Source organism: Carcharodon carcharias, assembly GCF_017639515.1.
Source record: "Carcharodon carcharias isolate sCarCar2 chromosome 35 unlocalized genomic scaffold, sCarCar2.pri SUPER_35_unloc_4, whole genome shotgun sequence".
In the NCBI taxonomy this organism is placed as follows: Eukaryota; Metazoa; Chordata; class Chondrichthyes; order Lamniformes; family Lamnidae; genus Carcharodon; species Carcharodon carcharias.
In genome coordinates this window covers 1,184,658-1,205,793 of record NW_024470720.1, presented here as the reverse complement: position 1 = coordinate 1,205,793, position 21,136 = coordinate 1,184,658, and the positions used below count along the sequence as shown (strand labels likewise).

The following is a 21,136-nucleotide window of genomic DNA, read 5'->3' as shown; positions in this document are numbered from 1 at the left end:
CTACCTCATCTCTGCCCACAGTACTGGGATACAGTCTCTTCCCCACTTTGGATCCCCAGAGTCTCATCAAACACTCCCAGGACAGGTACAGCACGGGGTTAGATACAGAGTAAAGCTCCCTCTACACTGTCACCATCAAACACTCCCAGGACAGGTACAGCACGGGGTTAGATACAGAGTAAAACTCCCTCTACACTGTCCCCATCAAACACTTCCAGTGCAGGTACAGCACGGGGTTAGATACAGAGCAAAGCTCCCTCTACACTGTCCCCATCAAACACTCCCAGGACAGGTACAGCACGGGGTTAGATACAGAGCAAAGCTCCCTCTACACTGTCCTCGTCAAACACTCCCAGGACAGGTACAGCACGGGGTTAGATACAGAGCAAAGCTCCCTCTACACTGTCCTCGTCAAACACTCCCAGGGCAGGAGGGTAAAACTGAGGTCAGTAAGGCTGTCTGTGGTCCAAACCCCAGGGAGCAACTTGCATCGATTAACGATGAATGAAGGGATGTGTCACGCCCTGGGTCGAGACACTTTTGGAACAGGGTCATTTAGCCCCAAAACGCATCGCGCTCAGTCTGTCAAAGACTAACCCGCAACAGCATGACCCTAGGGGAAACTCCAACCCCACCACCCGTTTGACAGGCCAAACTGCACCCCCCCCCCCGCCCCGACCCAACAGCCGCCTACGGCCTCAGGTGCATGTTGGCTTGTCCCAGGTTGGGGTTGGGCAGCTGCCTGTGCAATCTGTACTGGTTATGTACACTCTGTAGAAAAAGCAGCAGCCATGAATGCGCACCCACCCACCCACCCATGCACACATGCAGGCAGGCAGGCACACACTCCCACTCAGGATGAGAGCAGGAAGAAGCACCCTGTGGGAAAGAGCGGCCAGCTATGGTGGTGAGGGAGCTAAACTCTTTTTCTTTTTTGTTTAGAGCAGACCAAAGGTGGGGACGAGTTTCACTGACAGGAGCCTCTCCCGACAGGGAGGTGGGTTTTTAAATCGGCGGCGGCTGCTGCAGCGATTGAGGGATACGACATGGGCTGCCCTGTGGATTTCCAGCAGGGGCCAAGGACAGCCTTTGTTTCGGCAGGCCGCCAGCTGGGCTGCGCCCTAAACAAACGTGGGGTATGTTTGCCGCCCGGCGTCAGTCGGTCAAGCAGCTGCTCGCCGCAAGAACAGTGGGGGGGGGGTGGTCTCCCTTAACGTGACCTCGGCGGCGGCCAGGTGCCGCAGGTCAGGGGGCAGAGTGCGTAACCTTCCTCCTCCTCCCCAACACCACCTTCATCATGGCTGCAGGGGTCGGGAAGGCCATTATTGCAGCCGGAGGCTGTGGTGCAGGACTGTCAGACGTTACTTGCACGAGGCAAGGTGGGGGAAACCAAATGAACCTTTTCAGCCGCTCGGAGTTTACTGAAGTGTCAGCAGGGTTGGGGGACTTTGGCGCCTGCATGCCTGGCGATGGGCCAAGCTGATCGACAACCACCCCCCCCCACTCTCTGTTACCATCCCGAGGATGAGAAAGCCAGTCAACGTGCGTCCTCCCGACTCAGCTGAAATGAGCGCGTCTGTCGCCCGCGATTGAATGCTCCTAACCGCGGACCCCAAACTCCCCTCTACTCCAGGCACCAAGCTTGTGTGGGTCGCTGCCTCCCCTCCGGGAGGGGGGGTGGTCATGCAGCAGCAGACAGGGTAGGGGCGGGGTGGGGTGGGGGGGGTTCCGAACCACCACTGCATTTCCCACCATGCCCAGTGGACCAGCCACGTTACCACTGGAGCTGCAGGAAGTGTGCGGGGGCTGTGAGGAGGGGAGAGATCGCAGCGTCCACTCGGGCAGCTATCTAACTGGTACGAAACTGAACCTTCGCTGAAGAAAACAAACAAAGATAAGATTAAGGAAGAAAAAAACCAACGGAGATCTGAATTACTAACACGGCAGCGGCGGGGGTGGGGGGGGGGGGGGAAATACTGGGGTCAGGGGCGGGGGATGGGGGATGGGAAAGAGAGCCGTGAACGCTGGACATATAACCTCCCTCCTCACACAGGACGGTGGGAATCGACACCGTTCGTTTGAGACACAGACATGTGCATAGAGAGATCTCGGGGATCAGGTTCAACGGGGGGGGCGCGTGGGGGGTGGTGAAGCTCCCTCTGCACAGCCCGAACAATCACCTCCTTTGTATTATCTTGCATATTGAAAAGAGGGAACACCATAAGCAGAGCTAACGAGTGCAGAGTCTCCCAAGGCTCACGCTCCCCGCCCCCCCCGACTCGATACAACCTGTGCATTGACACGTGCCGTCGGTGAACGTGAGGGTGAGGGAAGGACTTCTGGGAAACAGCTCCACGAACCTCTGGCCTGGCACCTCAGGGGCCAGTTATTTACACGGCGGGGGGGGGGGTGTGTGGTGTGCCCTCCCGCGCACGCTCGAGGCGGGCTGGTCGGTCGTGTGGGCATCACAGTGGAGCACGATACCGGCAGAATCCAGCGCCAGACTCCTGGCAGGAAAGGCAGGTGCGGGACACACACACACACATACCCACCGCAGAGTGATCAGGAGTGGGAACCTCAGCTGAATGCTCCAGGGTGTGAGAGGGGGAGGGGGTTTAGGAAGGTAAGAAGCTTTAACAAAAAAGGAGAGAACTGAACGAATGCTGGTTCCCACACACTCGGGCTAAGCTCTGGAGTCCCAGTGGGTCCCTCTTTCTCTCTGGAATACGAGGGGGGGTCTACACGCACACCCACACTCTCTCTCTCGCTCACACACACAGACACACCAGCGAATGCACCCGTTTTTCAGCTATTTTGCTTTTTTTTTTTTGGAAAGGGCAAAGGGATAAGAGGAGGGCGGGAGAAGGCAGCCTTTATCCATCACCACCTTCCTTGGCTTCGTCCTCCTCCCCTTCCAGCTCGACCCCCTCCTCTTCCACTTCCTCGCCATCGTCAATCTCCTCCACGTCATCCTCTGATCCTGAGGGAAAGCAATCGACAGCCGCGTTAATGCCGGGCTGGTCCCCAAACCCCCCTCCTGAACTGTCGATCCTTCTCCACCACCCCCAACCCTTCCCGCCCCCAACCACCGTCCGACCCCCTGGTGACTGTTCGCCAGAATTTCAATTAGGTGAGGAAGTCGGGGTTTTGGGGGGGGTGGGGGGAATGGGGAGGGTTTAAGCGGGCAGGGAAATCCCGCAGCGGAAGCCGTCACCGGGCTAGACGCTGCCTCTGCCCTCGCCCCAGGTACGGGTGGGAGACCCAGGCAGCAGCAGCCACGGCCCAAATTGAGCTGAGCTGCCCTGGTCTGAGGGGGTTCCCTCCAACAGCACCCTGGCCCCATCAAAAGACAGGTCCTGCCCCTGATCGCGACACCGAGTCTCTCAGCCTGGAGAGAGATCCGCTGCTGACCGAGCAGCCTCAATACAATGTGGCCAGCTGGACATGACAGTGCAGGGAACCCACTGTTCGTGGGGATCTCCCCCACCTCTCAACCCCAGTTTCAGGGGGCTCGAGGGGCAATAATCCACCCTCCCTGATCGCGGGCGGTTTTTTTTTTTGGGGGGGGGGGGCAGGAGGCCGCGGGGAACAGGCTCCCGACTCACCTTCCTCCTCGTCCTCCTCGTCCACGATCTCCTGCACCTCGTCGTCGTCCTCGTCCTCGTCCTCGTCCTCCTCCTCGTCCTCGTCCTCGTCCACGATAACCACTGAGTCATCCCCGTTCTCTTCGTCGCTGCGCCAGGAGGGATTGCAGTCAAAGGGTTAGCGGCAGCACGGGAGGAGTCGGTGGGCAGAGTCAGCGGCCCGCGCCTCTCCCGGTCGAGGCTGGGAGGGTTTTTGGGCAGAGCTGACCCAGGCAGGGAGAGGCTCCCCACCCCCCAACCCCCACCCCCCTCTGCCGGGCGAAACGGGTGGAGTCAGGGACAAGGCGGGGGGGGTGGGGGGGCTAGAAACCAGCACAGGGTTTGGGAAAACCTTTGCTCGCAAAAGACGACAGCTCGTGTGGAACTCCCCCCTCCCCCCCACCCCACACGGGCCTTTTCAGGTAGGAAAGACCTAAATAGGAGGAGTGCCACAAGGGTCGGCCCTGGGGCCTCAATTATTTCCTCCCTAATATTACTGACTTGGAGGAGGGGGCAGAGTGCTCACCTATCCAAATTTGCTTGGCACGTCATAACGTTCAAGGCTACGGGCCCAGTGCTGGTAAATGGGGTTAGGTAGGGGTGTGTCGGTGCAGACTCGATGGGCCAAAGGGCCTCCTCTGCACCGTGAGATTCTGCTGACGATACAAAAATAGATTGGGGGTGGGTGTGGGGGGGGACATGTTGCGATGAGGACATAAGGAATCTGCAAGGGGACAGAGGCAGGTTGAGCCAGTGGGTAAAAACTCGGCAGACGGAGTATAATGTAGGAAAGTGTGAGGTCATGCACTTTGGTAGGAAGAATCAAAAGGCAGGCTGTTATTTAATTGGAGAGAGGCACCAAAAAAAGTGCAGCACAGAGGGATCTGGGTGTTCTCGTGCATGAAACACAAAAAGCTAGCAGGCAGGGGCAGCTAGTAATTCAGGTGGCAAACGGAATTTGGGCCTGTGTTGCGATGGGGTTTGGAGTTTAAGAATAGGGAAGTATAGTTACAACAGCACAGGGTGTTGGTGAGGCTGCACCTGGAGCACTGGGGACAGTTTTGGTCCCCGTAGATAAGAAAGGATAAACTGGGATTGGAGGCCGTTAAAAAGAGGTTCACTAGGCAGACTCCTGGGGTGAAGGGGTTGACTTATCAAGAACAGCTAAACAGGTCAGGCCTTTATTCATTAGAGTTTAGAAGAATGAGGGGTGATCTTATTGAAACGTACAATATTCTGAGGGGGTTTGACAGGGTAGATGTTTGAGAAGATGTTCCCACTAGTGGGGGAATCTCGAACTAGGGGATATAGTTACAGAATTAGGGGGTACTCATTTAAGACTGAGATGAGAAGGAATTTCTTCTCTCAGAGATTAGTGAATGTCTGGGATTCTCTACCTCAGAGGGTTGTGGAAGGTAGAACACTGAAAGTATTTAAAGAGGGGGTAGATAGATTTTTGATAGATAGTTAAGGGCTATGAGGAGCTGGCACGAAAGGGGAGTTGAGGCCTGGGGCAGATCAGCTGTGATCTTATTGAATGGCGGGGCAGGCTTGAGGGGCCGAGCAGCTGACTCCTGCTCCGATTTCTTATGTATCTAATCACGGTAAATTGCGACAGGTGGATTTTAGCTCAGGGTATAAAAGGATACTACAGCAGATGGCGTTGGGCGGGGGGGGGGAAGGGGGGCAGAGGAGGCACTAGAACAGGCTCGAGGGGCTGAATGGCCACCTCTTGTTTCTGTGATGCTCCTGTAGGACAGGGCTGGCCATGGTGAATGGTTTGGTAACGGTGGTCCGGTGCTCCTCCCACAACCTCCGACAGTAGTTCAGCTGCGGTTACAGGAGTGTTTAGCTGGGCGTGTGTGTGTGTGTGTGTGTGTGTGTGTGTGTGTGTCACGTTACTCCTCCGGGCAGGGCAGCCACCCAATACTGGGAGCTGAGTGGACGACAGTGCCATAGTCGCACAGGTGGACGCTTTTAACCAGGAGCGGCACTGACGCCAGAGGGTCACAGGGAGGGATTTTCTTTTTAAACATGTAGAAACAGTACGAAACGGAACCGGAGCGATCCCACTTGTTCCGCCCCATCAGGGGAAATACAGTTACGAAACTCCACAGACTGTCACAATGCTTATTGGTGACATCCTCTGATTACCAAATAAACCATGTCACAAGAGGCTTTTACAGGGGAAGGCCGGGAGGGTGGGGGGGTGGGTTGCCGGCAGGTGGTGGAGAATAAAACAGTCGGGGTTCCTGCAGTGAATAAGAACAGCTTTGGAGCCTCCCCCCCAACACACCCCGCCTCCCCCAACCCACCACCCCCCCAACCTGGTCTCCGCCCCACCATCTCCTGTGTCCCAGTTGCCGAAGCAGCATCGGGCTTCCAAGGGGCCGCGGTTTATTACAGACGGACAGCGCGGGATTATTTTCCGCTTACCTGTCATCCAGGCCGTTCTCCCCGCTCTCACTCTCGGCGATCAGGAAGTATTGCAGGGGGTTTGGCCACATATCATCTTTCAGCACCTAAGAGGCAAAGTGAGAGAACAGGAGCATGATCTCAGTGCTCAGCTCAGGCAAACAGTGACAGAGCATCCGTCTGCAAATCCTTCCATTCACCGCCTGCAGCCCCCGTCACACCCAATCAACTGTCCAATACCCCCACGCCGAGCCCCAGTCTGATAGTTGCACAGGGAGCATACACGTGTGTGTGTGTGAGAGAGTGTGTGTGACTGTGTGTGCATGTGAGAGAATGAGAGAGCGCGAGAGAGATCACCTGAGAATGATTGTGTGCAGGCATGCGAGTGAGAGAGAGAGAATGGGTGTATGCGCACGAGCGTGACAGTGTGTGAGAAAGTGCATGCGCATGTGAACGGATGAGTGTGTGTGCATGCCAGCGTGACTGTGTGTGAGAGGGAGAGATTGTGCGTGAATGGGTACAAGTGCGTGAACAGGACAGTGAGTGTGTGTGCAGGTGAGTGAGAGTAAGAGTGTGCGCGCGTGCGCATGAATGGGTGAGTATGAGTGCGTGAGCATGACAGTGAGTATGAGGATGTCCGTGTGAGAGTGTGAGCGCGCACGTGCACGAGTGATTGTGTGGATGGATGCAAGTGTGAGTGAGTGTGTGAGAGAGAGAGAGAGTGAGCGGTGTGTGTGCGTGCACGTGTGAGTGCGCAAGCATGACTATGTGTGTGCGTGTGAGTGAGAGAGACATAGAGAGAGAGAGAGAGAGAGCGAGCGAGCAAGAGAGTGCGTGAGTGCAAATGTGAGTATGTGTACATAGAGTGAGCAGTGTCACAATCTGGGCCAGAGGGCTCACAGCTGAAATTCAGATCCTGCCCTCAAGGCCACACGTGTGAACTCTCAAGGATAACAAAAAAAAAAGGATCTGAGAATTTTTTGTAAAAGAAATTGCGTAGTGCCCAGGAAATTCCCATCACACACAGACACAGACAGAGTGAACTTCAAAGATAAAAGCAAGATACCGTGGATGCTGAAATAAAAACAGAAAATGCTGGAAAAACACAGCAGGTCTGGCAGAATCTGCGGAGAGAGAAACAGAATCGAAGTTTCGAGTCCGTATGACTCTCCTTAGCTCTGAAGAAGAGTCCCATTGGACTCGAAACATTAACTCTGTTTCTCTCTCCACAGGTACTGCCAGACCTGCTGAGTTTTTCCAGCATTTTCTGTTTTTATTTCAGAGTGATCTCTAGTTTGGAATCCGGGTGAGGCTCCGGAAAACAGACCTCGGCGATTTCATCCGTGGTGGGGTTCCGGTGCTCTGTGAACCAGGCGAAGAAACTGCGATGCCCTCGCTTCCGACCCTTCTCATGCAGACCCTTGCTCAGAGCCGTCAAATCCATGCCCTTCTTCCATTTGATGGGCGTGGACTGGGATACCGGCTTCCCTGTGAACGGGAGCAGTTGTCACAGTCAGTCCACAGAACACAACAGCCAGCGGGTTCCTGCTCCCTACACCGTCCCAATCAAACACTCCCAGGACAGGTACAGCACGGGGTTAGATACAGAGTAAAGCTCCCTACACCGTCCCAATCAAACACTCCCAGGACAGGTACAGCACGGGGTGAGATACAGAGTAAAGCTCCCTCTACACTGTCCCTATCAAACGCTCCCAGGACAGGTACAGCACGGGGTTAGATACAGAGTAAAGCTCCCTCTACACTGTCCCCATCAAACACTCCCAGGACAGGTACAGAACGTGGTTAGATACAGAGTAAAGCTCCCTCTACATTGTCCCCATCAAACACTACCAGGACAGGTACAGCACGGGGTTCGATACAGAGTAAAGCTCCCTCTACACCGTCCCCATCAAACACTCCCAGGACAGGTACAGCATGGGGTTAGATACAGAGTAAAGCTCCGTCTACACTTTCCCCATCAAACACTCCCAGGACAGGTACAGCACGGGGTTAGATACAGAGTAAAGCTCTCTCTACACTGTCCCCATCAAACACTCCCAGGACAGGTACAGCACGGGGTTAGATACAGAGTAAGGCTCCCTCTACACTTTCCCCATCAAACACTCCCAGGACAGGTACAGCACGGGGTTAGATACAGAGTAAAGCTCCCTCTACACTGTCCCCATCAAACACTCCCAGGACAGGTACAGCACGGGGTTAGATACAGAGTAAAGCTCCCACTACACTGTCCCCATCAAACACTCCCAGGACAGGTACAGCACGGGGTTAGATACAGAGTAAAGCTCCCTCTTCACTGTCACCATCAAACACTCCCTGGCCAGCTACAACACGGGGATAGATACAGAGTAAAGCTCCCTCTTCACTGTCACCATCAAACACTCCCAGGACAGGTACAGCACGGGGTTAGATACAGAGTAAAGCTCCCTCTTCACTGTCACCATCAAACACTCCCAGGACAGGTACAGCACGGGGTTAGATACAGAGTAAATCTCCCTCTACACCGTCCCCATCAAACACTCCCAGGACAGGTACAGCATGGGGTTAGATACAGAGTAAAGCTCCCTCTACACCGTCCCCATCAAACAATCCCAGGACAGGTACAGCACGGGGTTAGATACAGAGTAAAGCTCCCCCTACACCGTCCCCATCAAACACTCCCAGGACAGGTACAGCACGGGGTTAGATACAGAGTAAAGCTCCCTCTACACTGTCCCCATCAAACACTCCCAGGACAGGTACAGCACGGGGTTAGATACAGAGTAAAGCTCCCTCTACACTGTCCCCATCAAACACTCCCAGGACAGGTACAGCACGGGGTTAGATACAGAGTAAAGCTCCCTCTACACTCTCCCCATCAAACACTCCCAGGACAGGTACAGCACGGGGTTAGATACAGAGTAAAGCTCCCTCTACACTGTCCCCATCAAACACTCCCAGGACAGGTACAGCACGGGGTTAGATACAGAGTAAAGCTCCCTCTACACCGTCCCCATCAAACACTCCCAGGACAGGTACAGCACGGGGTTAGATACAGAGTAAAGCTCCCTCTACACTGTCCCCATCAAACACTCCCAGGACAGGTACAGCACGGGGTTAGATACAGAGTAAAGGTCCCTCTACACCGTCCCCATCAAACACTCCCAGGACAGGTACAGCACGGGGTTAGATACAGAGTAAAGCTACCTCTACACTGTCCCCATCAAACACTCCCAGGACAGGTACAGCACGGGGTTAGATACAGAGTAGAGCTCCCTCTACACTGTTCTATCTGCTTCAGCTTGGCAGGCTGGAAACGGCTGCATGTGTCTGTCCTTGGAAAAGAAAGAATGCCCTGACAGGTGAGGTGTGGGTGATTTCCCCCCTCGGTCCGCGTGAGCGTCACGGGGCTGAGAGGGTCAGTGTTGTGCTGTGATCCCTCGGAAAAGCACGGGGACGATTTCCATTCGAAAGGCAGTTGGTTTGCACCCCTCCGCTGCTGGGAACCCGGCTCATCGGGGTGAGTTCTGGCTGGGGGTCTCTGCCGCTGAGCAGACTGGGGTGGTGGGCAGTCTCACTCTGTAACTGCCCTCGGCCTCCTGAAAGCACAGACAGCGGGCAGACTGGAAACTGGCTCCAGCGACCTTAGCCACCCAACGTCATATAACATCACCCAGGGCACTCCCCCCTTACTCAGGGAGGGCCCTCAGCAGATGCCCGGACCTGGCATCCATAACTGGACAGCAGGAGGCGCTGGATGGTGTGGGTGGGATTCTGACCGAGCTGTGGGTCATCTGTCCCTGAGGTCGTGCATGTGTCTCAGGGTCAAATCCAGTTGATCTGGACTCTCGCTGTGCGCTTTGGGTACGTTGTCCTGACTCCAGGGGCACACAACAAGTGCAGGTTTTTAAATCGCACGTTTCGCAGGTCCCACAATTGACTTCCAGCCGTGACGTTCGAAAAGAGCTTCAGCGCCTTGGAAGGATCAAGTTAAAACAAACTGGAAACCGAGGCAGCGGCTTCACCCGGTTAAACATAGTGGGGGCGGGCGGGGGAGCAGAACCAAGAGTAAAGCGCAGTGCCGACAAAGTGCCCCCTGCCAGCCACTGAAACAGCTCTAATTCCCCTTCCCCCACCCCCCTCCTCACCCCCCAACGCACCTCCAGTCCCCAGGTGGAATTCTTTGATAATGAGGTTATTCTCGAAGTAAGGGTTCTCGCTGAAGTTGAACTTGATTCTGTAGCCGGACTTGATGTCTTCAAATTCCTCGACCTGTGGGTTTAAAAAGACAGCCGGATGGTATTAACCGGGCACCAAAGGCACTTAAGGTTGGGTTTGGTGGTTGGGGGGGGGGTGGCAAAGCTCAGCGTAAAGCACACCCAGTGTAATTGAGAATTACTTGGGAGAAGGAACGAGATGCAATGAGAAGGGTAAAAGAGTCTCTGGGTGCACTCCGGCTAAGGCTCGGTCAGACCAGCAGCGAAGCTCCCAGGGGGAAAGAGGGTTTGGTCACCACTCTGCCTGCCCAGTAATTATACCCCCACCGTGGGAACCCGACAACCGGACACAAGGTTTTATTCACTTTTAACATGAGGAATGTGTACGTAACAATGAATAGCTGCAGGGGGGTAGTCAGTAAAAAGCACCGATTTAGAGGGAGCTTTACTCTGTATCTAACCCCGTGCTGTACCTGTCCTGGGAGTGTTTGATGGGGATGGTGTAGAGGGAGCTTTACTCTGTATCTAACTCCGTGCTGTACCTGTCCTGGGAGTGTTTGATGGGGACGGTGTAGAGGGAGCTTTGCTCTGTATCTAACCCCGTGCTGTACCTGTCCTGGGAGTTTTTGATGGGGACAGTGTAGAGGGAACTTTACTCTGTATCTAACCCCGTGCGGTACCTGTCCTGGGAGTGTTTGATGGGGACGGTGTAGAGGGAGCTTTACTCTGTATCTAACCCCGTGCTGTACCTGTCCTGGGTGAGTTTGATGGGGACGGTGTAGAGGGAGCTTTACTCTGTATCTAACCCCGTGCTGTACCTGTCCTGGGAGTTTTTGATGGGGACAGTGTAGAGAGAGCTTTACTCTGTATCTAACCCCGTGTTGTACCTGTCCTGGGAGTGTTTGATGGGCACGGTGTAGAGGGATCTTTACTCTGTATCTAACCCCGTGCTGTACCTAATCTCACATACCCCACCGCTTGCTTCCCTCAGGCGAAAGTTTGGGAGGGGACCACAAGTTCTGCAAAACGTGGCGAGACAGATCGAGATCGAAACACAAGGAGGATATTCTGTTAAGTCTTTCCGTTTACTGATGGGAGTCACAGGAACAGAAGGGGACAAAGAGCACGCAATTCATTGAGATTCTTACCTCTAGCCTCATCATATAGTTAAAGACCTCCTCATCATTCTCATCAATGAGAGCAGAGAGCTGCGGGTGATTGAGGAACTGGCAGAGCGAGAGTCAAGGAATGTCACATAGCGAGCTCGTCTGTTCAGTCAGTTCTGTAGCCCCTCTCCTCAGCCCGCTGCCTGCGGTCCATCATGGCGTGGCTGGGATAACCTGCGCCTGTCTGCGCTGGCTCACCACTCACACCCGCTGCTGGTAGGGGTGCAGGAGTGTTGGCAATCGCGGGCCGTGCCCCTGCCAGTCTGGGTAACCGTATTCAAGGGCAATCGCGAGCGTTACGATGGTTAAATGAAGCTCGGGCCGTGGCAAGTCGCAGCTCGGCAGGCAGCCTGGGTTGGGGGGTGGGGTGGGGGTGTGTGTGTGGACAGAAACGGGCCAGAGTGGAGATGGACGGCGAGGGACCGGGAGGGCCGAGTTGCAGACGGTGATCTGCCGGGGCGCACGGAGCCGGCCCGAGCGTCTGAAAACAGTCCGCTAAATCAAAAAAAAAAGCACGAACCGCTCCTTCAGCTGGTGGAGGGCAAGATCAACATTCTCCTCATCGCTGCGTAGAAAAGACACAAGGGATTTGACTGGCTGGGGTAAAAAAAAAAGGGCACGTGATCAACATTGAAGATGGAAGTTAAATTCGAAAACCAGACGTTTCAATTCACAGCTACTTAAATTCACTGGGGTTAAAGGTCACGGGTTCGAGCCATCCATGATCCAGCCAGACACTCCCAGCTACAATCCCCCCCTCCCCCCCTCTCCATGAGGAGGAAGCCATCCTCTCAGCATCCCAGAATCCTCAATGAGATCGCCTCTCATTCTTTTAAACTCCAGGGAGGAGACACCCAATTTACTCAGCCTCTCATCGTAGGGCAACCCACCCCCCCCCCCCCCCCCCCCCCCCACAACCAACCACCCCCCCCCCCCCCCCCCCCCCCTCACCCCAGGGGCCGGTCTCGTGTCCCGTCACCGCACTGCCTCCGGCGTGAGCGTTTCCGCATTTGGACAGGAGTCACGCAGCGCGCCGGCTTTCTGTAAGCTGCATTCAGAGGGGCTTTGTAACGCAGAGCGGGGCCTCGCTGCAGAAATGGCACCAGCCCACAGATTTCGCAAGGCAAATGTTGTCTAAGCTGCATTTGCAGGAGAGAGGAAGAGAGAGAGAGAGAGGAAGAGACGCTGTGCTGCTGCCTGCAGAGTGAGGGTTTCTCCGTAAAACTGCATCAGTTGCGAGTTCGGCCCTGTAAACTACATCAGTTGAGATGTTTGCAATGCAAGGCTTCCTGCAAACTGCTCTTGGGAGTTCTACAATGCAATGCACGGGGCCTCTCTGTAAACAGCTTTATAGAGTCTCGCAATGCAAAGGAGGAGGTTTCTCCACAAAGTTAAAGCAGTCTAGCGGTGGGGGGGGGGGGGTGGTGGTGGTTCTGCAATGCAAAGGATTCAGTGTGGGGGAAGGGGGGTGTCCGTGGTAAAGATGCACCAGACCTGGGGAGTTTTACAATGCAAACTTGCACCGGTGCAGGGGAGATGCTGCAATGCAGAGATGCACTGGTACAGGGGAGATGCTGCAATGCAGAGATGCACTGGTGCAGGGGAGATGCTGCAATGCAGAGTTGCACCGGTGCAGGGGAGATGCGGCAATGCAGAGATGCACCGGTGCACGGGAGATGCTGCAAGGCAGAGATGCACTGGTGCAGGGGAGATGCTGCAATGCAGAGATGCACTGGTGCAGGGGAGATGCTACAATACAGAGATGCACCGATGCAGGGGAGATGCAGCAACGTAGATGCACCGGTGCAGGGGAGATGTGGCAATGCAGAGATGCACTGGTGCAGGGCAGATGCTGCAATGCAGATGCACCGATGCAAGGGAGATGCAGCAATGCAGATGCACCGATGCAGCAATGCAGAGATGCACTGGTACAGGGGAGATGCTGCAATGCAGAGATGCACTGGTGCAGGGGAGATGCTGCAATGCAGAGTTGCACCGGTGCAGGGGAGATGCGGCAATGCAGAGATGCACCGGTGCAGGGGAGATGCGGCAATGCAGAGATGCACCGGTGCAGGGGAGATGCTGCAAGGCAGAGATGCACTGGTGCAGGGGAGATGCTGCAATGCAGAGATGCACTGGTGCAGGGGAGATGCTACAATACAGAGATGCACCGATGCAGGGGAGATGCAGCAACGTAGATGCACCGGTGCAGGGGAGATGTGGCAATGCAGAGATGCACTGGTGCAGGGCAGATGCTGCAATGCAGATGCACCGATGCAAGGGAGATGCAGCAATGCAGATGCACCGATGCAGCAATGCAGAGATGCACATGTGCAGGGGAGATGTGGCAATGCAGAAATGCACCTGTGCAGGGGAGATGTGGCAATGCAGAAATGTACCGGTGCAGGGGAGATGCAGCAATGCAGAGATGCACCGGTGCAGGGGAGATGCAGCAATGCAGAGATGCACCTGTGCAGGTGAGATGTGGCAATGCAGAAATGTACCGGTGCAGGGGAGATGCGGCAATGCAGAGATACACCTGCGCATGGGAGATGCGGCAATGCAGAGATGCACCTGTGCAGGGGAGATGCGGCAATGCAGAGATGTACCGGTGCAGAGGAGATGCTGCATTGCAGGGATGCACCGGTGCAGGGGAGATGCTGCAATGCAGGGATGCACCGGTGCAGGGGAGATGCAGCAATGCAGGGATGCACCGGTGCAGGGGAGATGCAGCAATGCACCGGTGCAGGGGAGATGCTGCAATGCAGAGATGCACTGGTGCAGGGGAGATGCTGCAATGCAGATGCACCAATGCTGGGGAGATGCAGCAATGCAGATGCACCGATGCAGCAATGCAGAGATGCACCGGTGCAGGGGAGATGCGGCAATGCAGAGATGCACCGGTGCAGGGGAGATGCGGCAATGCAGAGATGCAGTTGTGCAGGGGGATGCAGCAATGCAGATGCACCAGTGCAGGGGAGATGCAGCAATGCAGAGATGCGCCGGTGCAGGGGAGATGCGGCAATGCAGAGATGCACCTGTGCAGGGGAGATGCGCCAATACAGAGTTGCACTGGGGCAGGGGAGATTTGGCAATGCAGATGCAATGGTGCAGGGAAGGTTCGCCAATGCCCGGTTGCTGCTGCTCCCACCCCACCCCAATCCAACCAACAAAAGGATACGGCGGTGACCCAGAAGCCGGGGATGTCCTCGATCAGCCGGTTGCGCCGCTCCAGGTGCGGCCGCCGCAACTCGCCGTAGCGCCGCTCCACGCGCAGGATCTCCTCGCTCGCGCGCTCGTTCAGCGCCTCCAGCTCGCGCTGGCACGCGTCCACCGCCTCGAGGGCGCGCTGCGTCTCCCGGGCGACGGCGAGGGGCGTGGCCAACTCTCCTCCTGCTCCTCCTCCCCCACCCGCCACGACCACCACCGCCGAGGACGCAGCGCCCACGGTCGCCTGGGCAACGGCGGCCGGCCCCGCCCCCTCGGCGGCCGGCGCATGCGCGGCAGCCCCCGCGGCCTTGGCCTGCTCGCCCGCCGCCGCCGCCGCCGCCGCCGTCGTCGTCGTCGTCGTCGTCGACTTGTCGCCCGATTCCGGCGCCTCCAAGCGGGGCAGTTTGGTCTCGGGAGCCCCGCTCATCTCGGTGAGCGGACCTCTCTCTCTCTCCCTTCGACCGGCGGATCTTTAAAATTATTTGCCCCTCGAAAGTTTCCGGTCGGTTAAAAACTTTTCGCGCCTCTTTTCCTCCCCCCCCCCTTCCCCCTCCCCGCCTCAGATTTTCGCCCGTCCCGTCCGCCCGAAGGACTTTTTTTTTAAATATTGGGGGAGGGGTGGAAAAATATTAACGGTCCGTTTATTCTCTCCTCCGGGGGCTTTTAAACTTTACCTCATTTTCCTTTAACCCAGCCCCCCCCCCCTTTTCAACAACCTCTTCCCTTCCCCCCCCCCCACTTCTCTCTCTCTCTCTCTCTCTCTCTCCCACTCACTCACTCACTCGCCAATAACGGTCGTTACCGTTGGTCCATCGCCCTCCCGCCAATCGCAAAGCCTCTCTCATCGGGCTTCCACCCACGCCGGGGCGGGGTGGGGGTGTCTGCCGATGTAACGAGGGCGCCGGTTGGTTGCTTTGCTGGTCGGCCCTACCCACCACCGTTCGTACTGCCAATGGGTGGCCGCCGCTCATTGGACCCCCGCCTCCTCTGGAAGCGGCTCTCCGGTTGGTCCGTCACCTCCAATGGGAAGGCGTCTCTCTTTTTTCCTCCCCCCACCCTGGAACCGGTTCTCTGGTTGGTCCCGTCGCGTCCAATGGGAAGGGGCCTCTCTTTTTTTTCCTTCTCTGGTTGGTCCCGTCGCCTCCAATGGGAAGGCGTCTCTTTTTTTCCCCCCCCCCCCCCATCCTGGAACCGGTTCTCTGGTTGGTCCTGTCGCGTCCAATGGGAAGGCGCCTTTTTTTTTCCTTCTCTGGTTGGTACCGTCGCCTCCAATGGGAAGGCGCCACTTTTTTTCCCCCCCCACCCTGGAACCGGTTCTCTGGTTGGTCCCGTCGCCTCCAATGGGAAGGTGCCTCTCTTTTTTTTCCCCCCCACCCTGGAACCGGCTCTCTGGTTGGTCTGTCGCTTCCAATGGGAAGGCGCCTCTCTTTCCCCCCCCCCCACCCTGGAACCGGCTGTCTGGTTGGTCTGTCGCCTCCAATGGGAAGGCGCCTCTTTTTTCCCCCACCCTGTCCCCTGGAACCGGCTCTCTGGTTGGTCTGTCGCCTCCAAATGGGAAGGCACCTCCCTTTCCCCCGCCCCCAACCCTCCTGTGAAAGCGGCTTTCCGGTTGGTCCCCTGCCCTCCTATGGCAAAGTGCCTCTCTTTCCGGCCCCCCCGGGAAGAGTGTCAGGGGCTCTCCGATTGGTTTGAATGGCTGAGGGGAAAGGTGGTGTTCTGCCCGCGCGAGTGACGGAGGAGTGGGCGTTCCCTATTGGTCCGTCCCCTCGTCTCTCCGCCAATGGGAAAGGCGCCTCTCGCCAGCGCGAACCGGATTGGGTGCTCTCGGGTTCCCGATGAGCCCAACGTCGAACCGTTCCTCCAATTGGAGGCCGTCTCTCATTCGTGCCCCCCCCCCCCCCCCCCCCACCCTGCCCCTGGTCGCCCTTTGCAAGCGGCGTCCTGATTGGTGGAGCCGCGGCTTCCGTTGGGCGTCGCCAGGCAAACGGTGAAAAACAACAAAAATGAATAAAACCGCAATTCTTCAGCAGACGGCCCCGACCGGGGCGGGAATATTGCCCCCTTCGGCCTTTCGTAACGGATAGGAGATTTCTGGAAGGTTTTGGTTTTGGAGGCGAAGGTCAAAGGGCATCCTCCATGACGTCACGAACCCGGACGTTGTACATTTCTGACCATCAAACAACTTCTGAATAAAGTCTCTGCCATTCAATATAACACCTCTGGGGCTTTATTTGCAAAATGCATAAAACCACAATGATTTATGACCTAAATCACCGCAGACCATAAATTATTAACCTCCATACCCCTGAGTTAGACCACCCTCGGAGCACCGTGCACCATATGTGAGGCGATGGTGTGGTCGCTGGGCTAGAAATCCAGAGACCCAGTGTAAAAGTCCTGAGGACCCGGGTTCGAATCCCGCCACGGCAGCTGGTGGGATTTGAACTCATTAAAAATCTAGAATTCAAAAGTCCGACGTTGAACCATTGTCGGTCAGTGTGTAAAAAAAAAAAAACCATCTGGTTCACTACAGCCCTTCAGGGAAGGAAATCTGTTGTCGTTACCTGGTCTGGCCTACACGTGACTCCAGCGCAACAGTTGACTCTGCAGTGGCCGAGCCCGACACTCAGTTGTGTCACTCGGCCGCTGTAAAGGCGCAGACAGGGAGTGAAAGTGGACGGACCGGCCGGCTTGGACCTAGGCACCGGGAATGACAACGGCAACCTCAGCCCTGTCGACCCTGCAAACTCCTCCTTATTAACATCTGGGGGCTTGTGCCAAAATTGGGAGAGCTGTCTCGCAGACTATTCAAGCAACAGGCTTCCTCACGGAATCAACCCTTACAGATAATGTCCCAGACACCACCATCACCATCCCTGGTATGTCCTGTCCCATCGGTAGGTGGCAGCACAGGCGTATACAGTCAGGAGGGAGTTGCCCTGGGAATCCTCAACATTGACTCCAGACCCCGTGAAGTCTCATGGCATCAGATCAAACATGGACAAGGAAACCTCTTGCTGATTACCACGTACTGCCCTCCCTCAGCTGATGAATCAGTGCCCCTCCATGTTGAACACCACTTGGAGGAAGCACTGAGGGTGGCAAGGATGCAGAATGTACTCTGGGTGGGGGACTTCATTGTCTATCACCAAGAGTGGCTCGGTAGCTCCACTACTGACCAAGCTGGCCGAGTTCTAAAGGACATAGCTGCTAGACTTGGTCTGCAGCAGGTGGTGAGGGAACCAACAAGAGGGAAAAACATACTTGACCTCATCCTTACCAACCTGCCTGCTGCACATGCATCTGTCCATGACAGTATCAGTAGGACTGACCACCGCACAGTCATTGTGGAGACCAAGTCCCACCTTCACATTGAGGACACCCTCCATCGTGTTGTGTGGCACTACCACCGTGCTAAATGGGATAGATTTCAAACAGATCCAGCAACTCAAGACCGGGCAATCATGAGGTGCTGTGGGCCATCAGCAGCAGCAGAGTTGTACTCAACCACAATCTGTAACCTCATGACCCATATCCCCCACTCTACCATTACTAGCAAGCCAAGGGATTAACCCTGGTTCAATGAAGAGAGCAGGAGGGCATGTCAGGAGCAGCACCAGGCGTGTCTAGAAATGAGGTGTCAACCTGGTGAAGTTATAACAGGACAACTTGTGTGCCAAACAGCATAAGGAGCAAGTGATAGAGGTAAGCAATCCCACAACCAACAGATCAGATCTAAGCTCTGCTGTCCTGCCACATCCAGTTGTGAATGGTGGTGGACAATTAAATAACTCAGTGGAGGAGGAGGCTCCACAAATATCCCCATCCTCAATGATGGGGGAGCCCAGAACATCAGTGCAAAACATAAGGCTGAAGCATTTACTGCAATCTTCAGCCAGAAGTGCCGAGTGGATGATCCATCTCGGCCTCCTCCGGAGGTCCCCAGCATCATAGATGCCAATCTCCAGTCAATTCGATTCACTCCACATGATATCAAGAAACGGCTGAAGGCACTGGATACTGCAAAGGCTATGGGCCCTGACAATATTATGGCAATAGTACTGAAGACTTGTGCTCCAGAACTTGCTGTGCCCCTAGCCAAGCTGTTCCAGTACAGCTACAACACTGGCATCTACCCGGCTATGTGGAAAATTGCCCAGGTATGTCCTGTACACAAAAAGCAGGACAAATCCAACCCAGCCAATTACCGCCCCATCAGCCTACTGTCCATCATCAGTAAAGCAATGGAAGAGGCCATCAACAGTGCTATCAAGCTGCACTTGCTTAACAATAACCTGCTCACTGGTGCCCAGTTCGGGTTCTGCCAGGGTCACTCAGCTCCTGACCTCATTACAGCCTTGGTTCAAACATGGACAAAGAGCTGAATTCCCGAGGTGAGGTGAGAGTGACTGCCCTTGACAGCAAGGCAATATTTGACCAAGTGTGGCATCAAGGAGCCCCAGCAAAACTGGAGTCAATGGGAATCAGGGGGAAAACTCTCCACTGGTTGGATTAGCACAAAGGAAGATGGTTGTGGTTGTTGGAGGTCAGTCATCTCAGCTCCAGGACATCACTGCAGGAGTCCCTCAGGGTAGTGTCCTCGGCCCAACCATCTTCAGCTGCTTCATCAATGACCTTCCTTTTATCACAAGGTCAGAAGTGAGGATGTTCACTGATGATTCCACAATGTTCAGCACCATTCGTGACTCCTCAGATACTGAAGCAGTCCATGTACAAATGCAGCAAGACCTGGACAATATCCAGGCTTGGGCTGACAAGTAACAAGTAACATTCACACCACACAAGTGTCAGGCAATGACCATCTCCAACAAGAGAGAATCTAACCATCGCCCCTTGACATTCAATGGCATTACCATCACTGAATCCCCCACTATCAACATTCTGGGGGTTACCATTGACCAGAAACTGAACTGGACCAGCCATATAAATATTGTGGCTACAAGAGCAGTCAGAGGCTGGGAATCCTGCGACGAGCAATCCACCTCCTGACTCCCCAAAGTCTGTCCACCATCTACAAGGCACAAGTCAGGAGTGTGATGGAATACTCTCCACTTGCCTGGATGAGTGCGGCTCCCACAACACTCAAGAAGCTCGATACCATCCAGGACAAAGCAATCCCACTTGATCGGCATCCCATCCACAAACATTCACTCCCTCCACCACCGACACACAGGGGCAGCAGTGTGTGTACCATCTACAAGATGCACTGCAGCAACTCACCAAGGCTCCTTCGACAGCGCTGCCCAAACCCACGGCCACTATCATCTAGAAGGACAAGGGCAGCAGACACATGGGGAACACCACAACCTGGAAGTTCCCCTCCGAGCCCCTCACCATCCTGACTTGGAAATATATTGGCCGTTCCTTCACTGTCGTTGGGTCAAAATCCTGGAACTCCCTGCCTAACAGCGCGGTGGTTGTACATACACCACACGGGACTGCAGCGATTCAAGAAGGCAGCTCACCATCACCTTCTCAAGGGCAAGTAAAGACAGGCAAAAAATGCTGGCCCAGCCAGCGAAGCCCACATCCCATGAATGAATAAATAAATATCCCTCGGTTAGACCACACCTGGAGCACCATGCACAGTCCCGGTCTCCATATCCTTTGGGTAGACCACACTTGGAGCACTGTGCAAGTTCCTGTCTCCATACCCCTCAGTTAGACCACACTTGGAGCACCGTGCACAGTTCTGGTTTCCATATCCCTTGGTTAGACCACACCTGGAGCACTGTGCACAGTTCTGGGCTCCATATCCCTTGGCTAGACAACACCTTGAGCACTGTGCACAGCTCTGGTCTCCATATCCCTCGGTTAGTCCACATGTGAAACACTGTGCACAGTTCCAGTTTCCATATCCCTTGGTTAGACCACACCTGGAGCTCTGTGGATAGTTCCACTCTCCAATACCCTCGGTTAGACCACCTTTGGAGCACTTTGCACAGGATGGTGCTTGTAAATATTCTCTGCTCCCTCTCCGGTGACTTAATATACTTTCTCCTAATATGGAGAATTAGAAAACAGAGTATGGCACCTGGATGTTTGTGGAGCTTCTAGCTCCGCTGAGGTAAGCTTCGGTTAAAGATGTTGGCCTTAAGGGGTGAAGGAGGCAAAAGAGGCAGAGAGAGACACGAGAGGGGTCAGGACTTGGGGCCCAGACGACTGAAGGCACAGGCAGCAATGGTGCATCATCTAAAATTGGGGATACAATTGGACGAGGACAGATATCTTAGGGGCTGGAGGAGGCAAAAGATGTAGGGAAGAGCAAAGCATGGAAGAGTTTGAAAATAAGGATGAGAATGTATAAGACAGCCAATAATAAATCCAATCGGAAGTGGTGGGGGGGAATTCAGGAGAAACATCTTTTCCCAGGGAGTGGGGAGAATGCGGAACTCGCTCCCACAGGGAGGGGTCGGGGTGAATAGCGTCGATGTGTTTAAGAGGAGATAGCTTGATGAACACATGAGGGGGGAAAGGAATAGAAGGA

The 21,136-nt window shown here is 55.1% G+C and overlaps 1 protein-coding gene across 1 annotated transcript; it reads right to left on the bottom strand.

Moving 5' to 3' along the window:
• Positions 1–305: 305 nt before the first annotated feature.
• Positions 306–15,317, bottom strand: LOC121274243 (protein SET-like). The gene is made up of 7 exons (XM_041181440.1): positions 14,600–15,317; positions 11,401–11,478; positions 10,196–10,307; positions 7,366–7,526; positions 6,060–6,145; positions 3,606–3,733; positions 306–2,980 (listed from the first exon to the last, which is right to left on the bottom strand). Exons 1-7 carry the CDS (start codon positions 15,053–15,055, stop codon positions 2,874–2,876), a joined length of 1,128 nt encoding a protein of 375 aa, XP_041037374.1. The 5' UTR covers positions 15,056–15,317; the 3' UTR covers positions 306–2,873.
• Between the last annotated feature and the right edge of the window lie 5,819 nt (positions 15,318–21,136).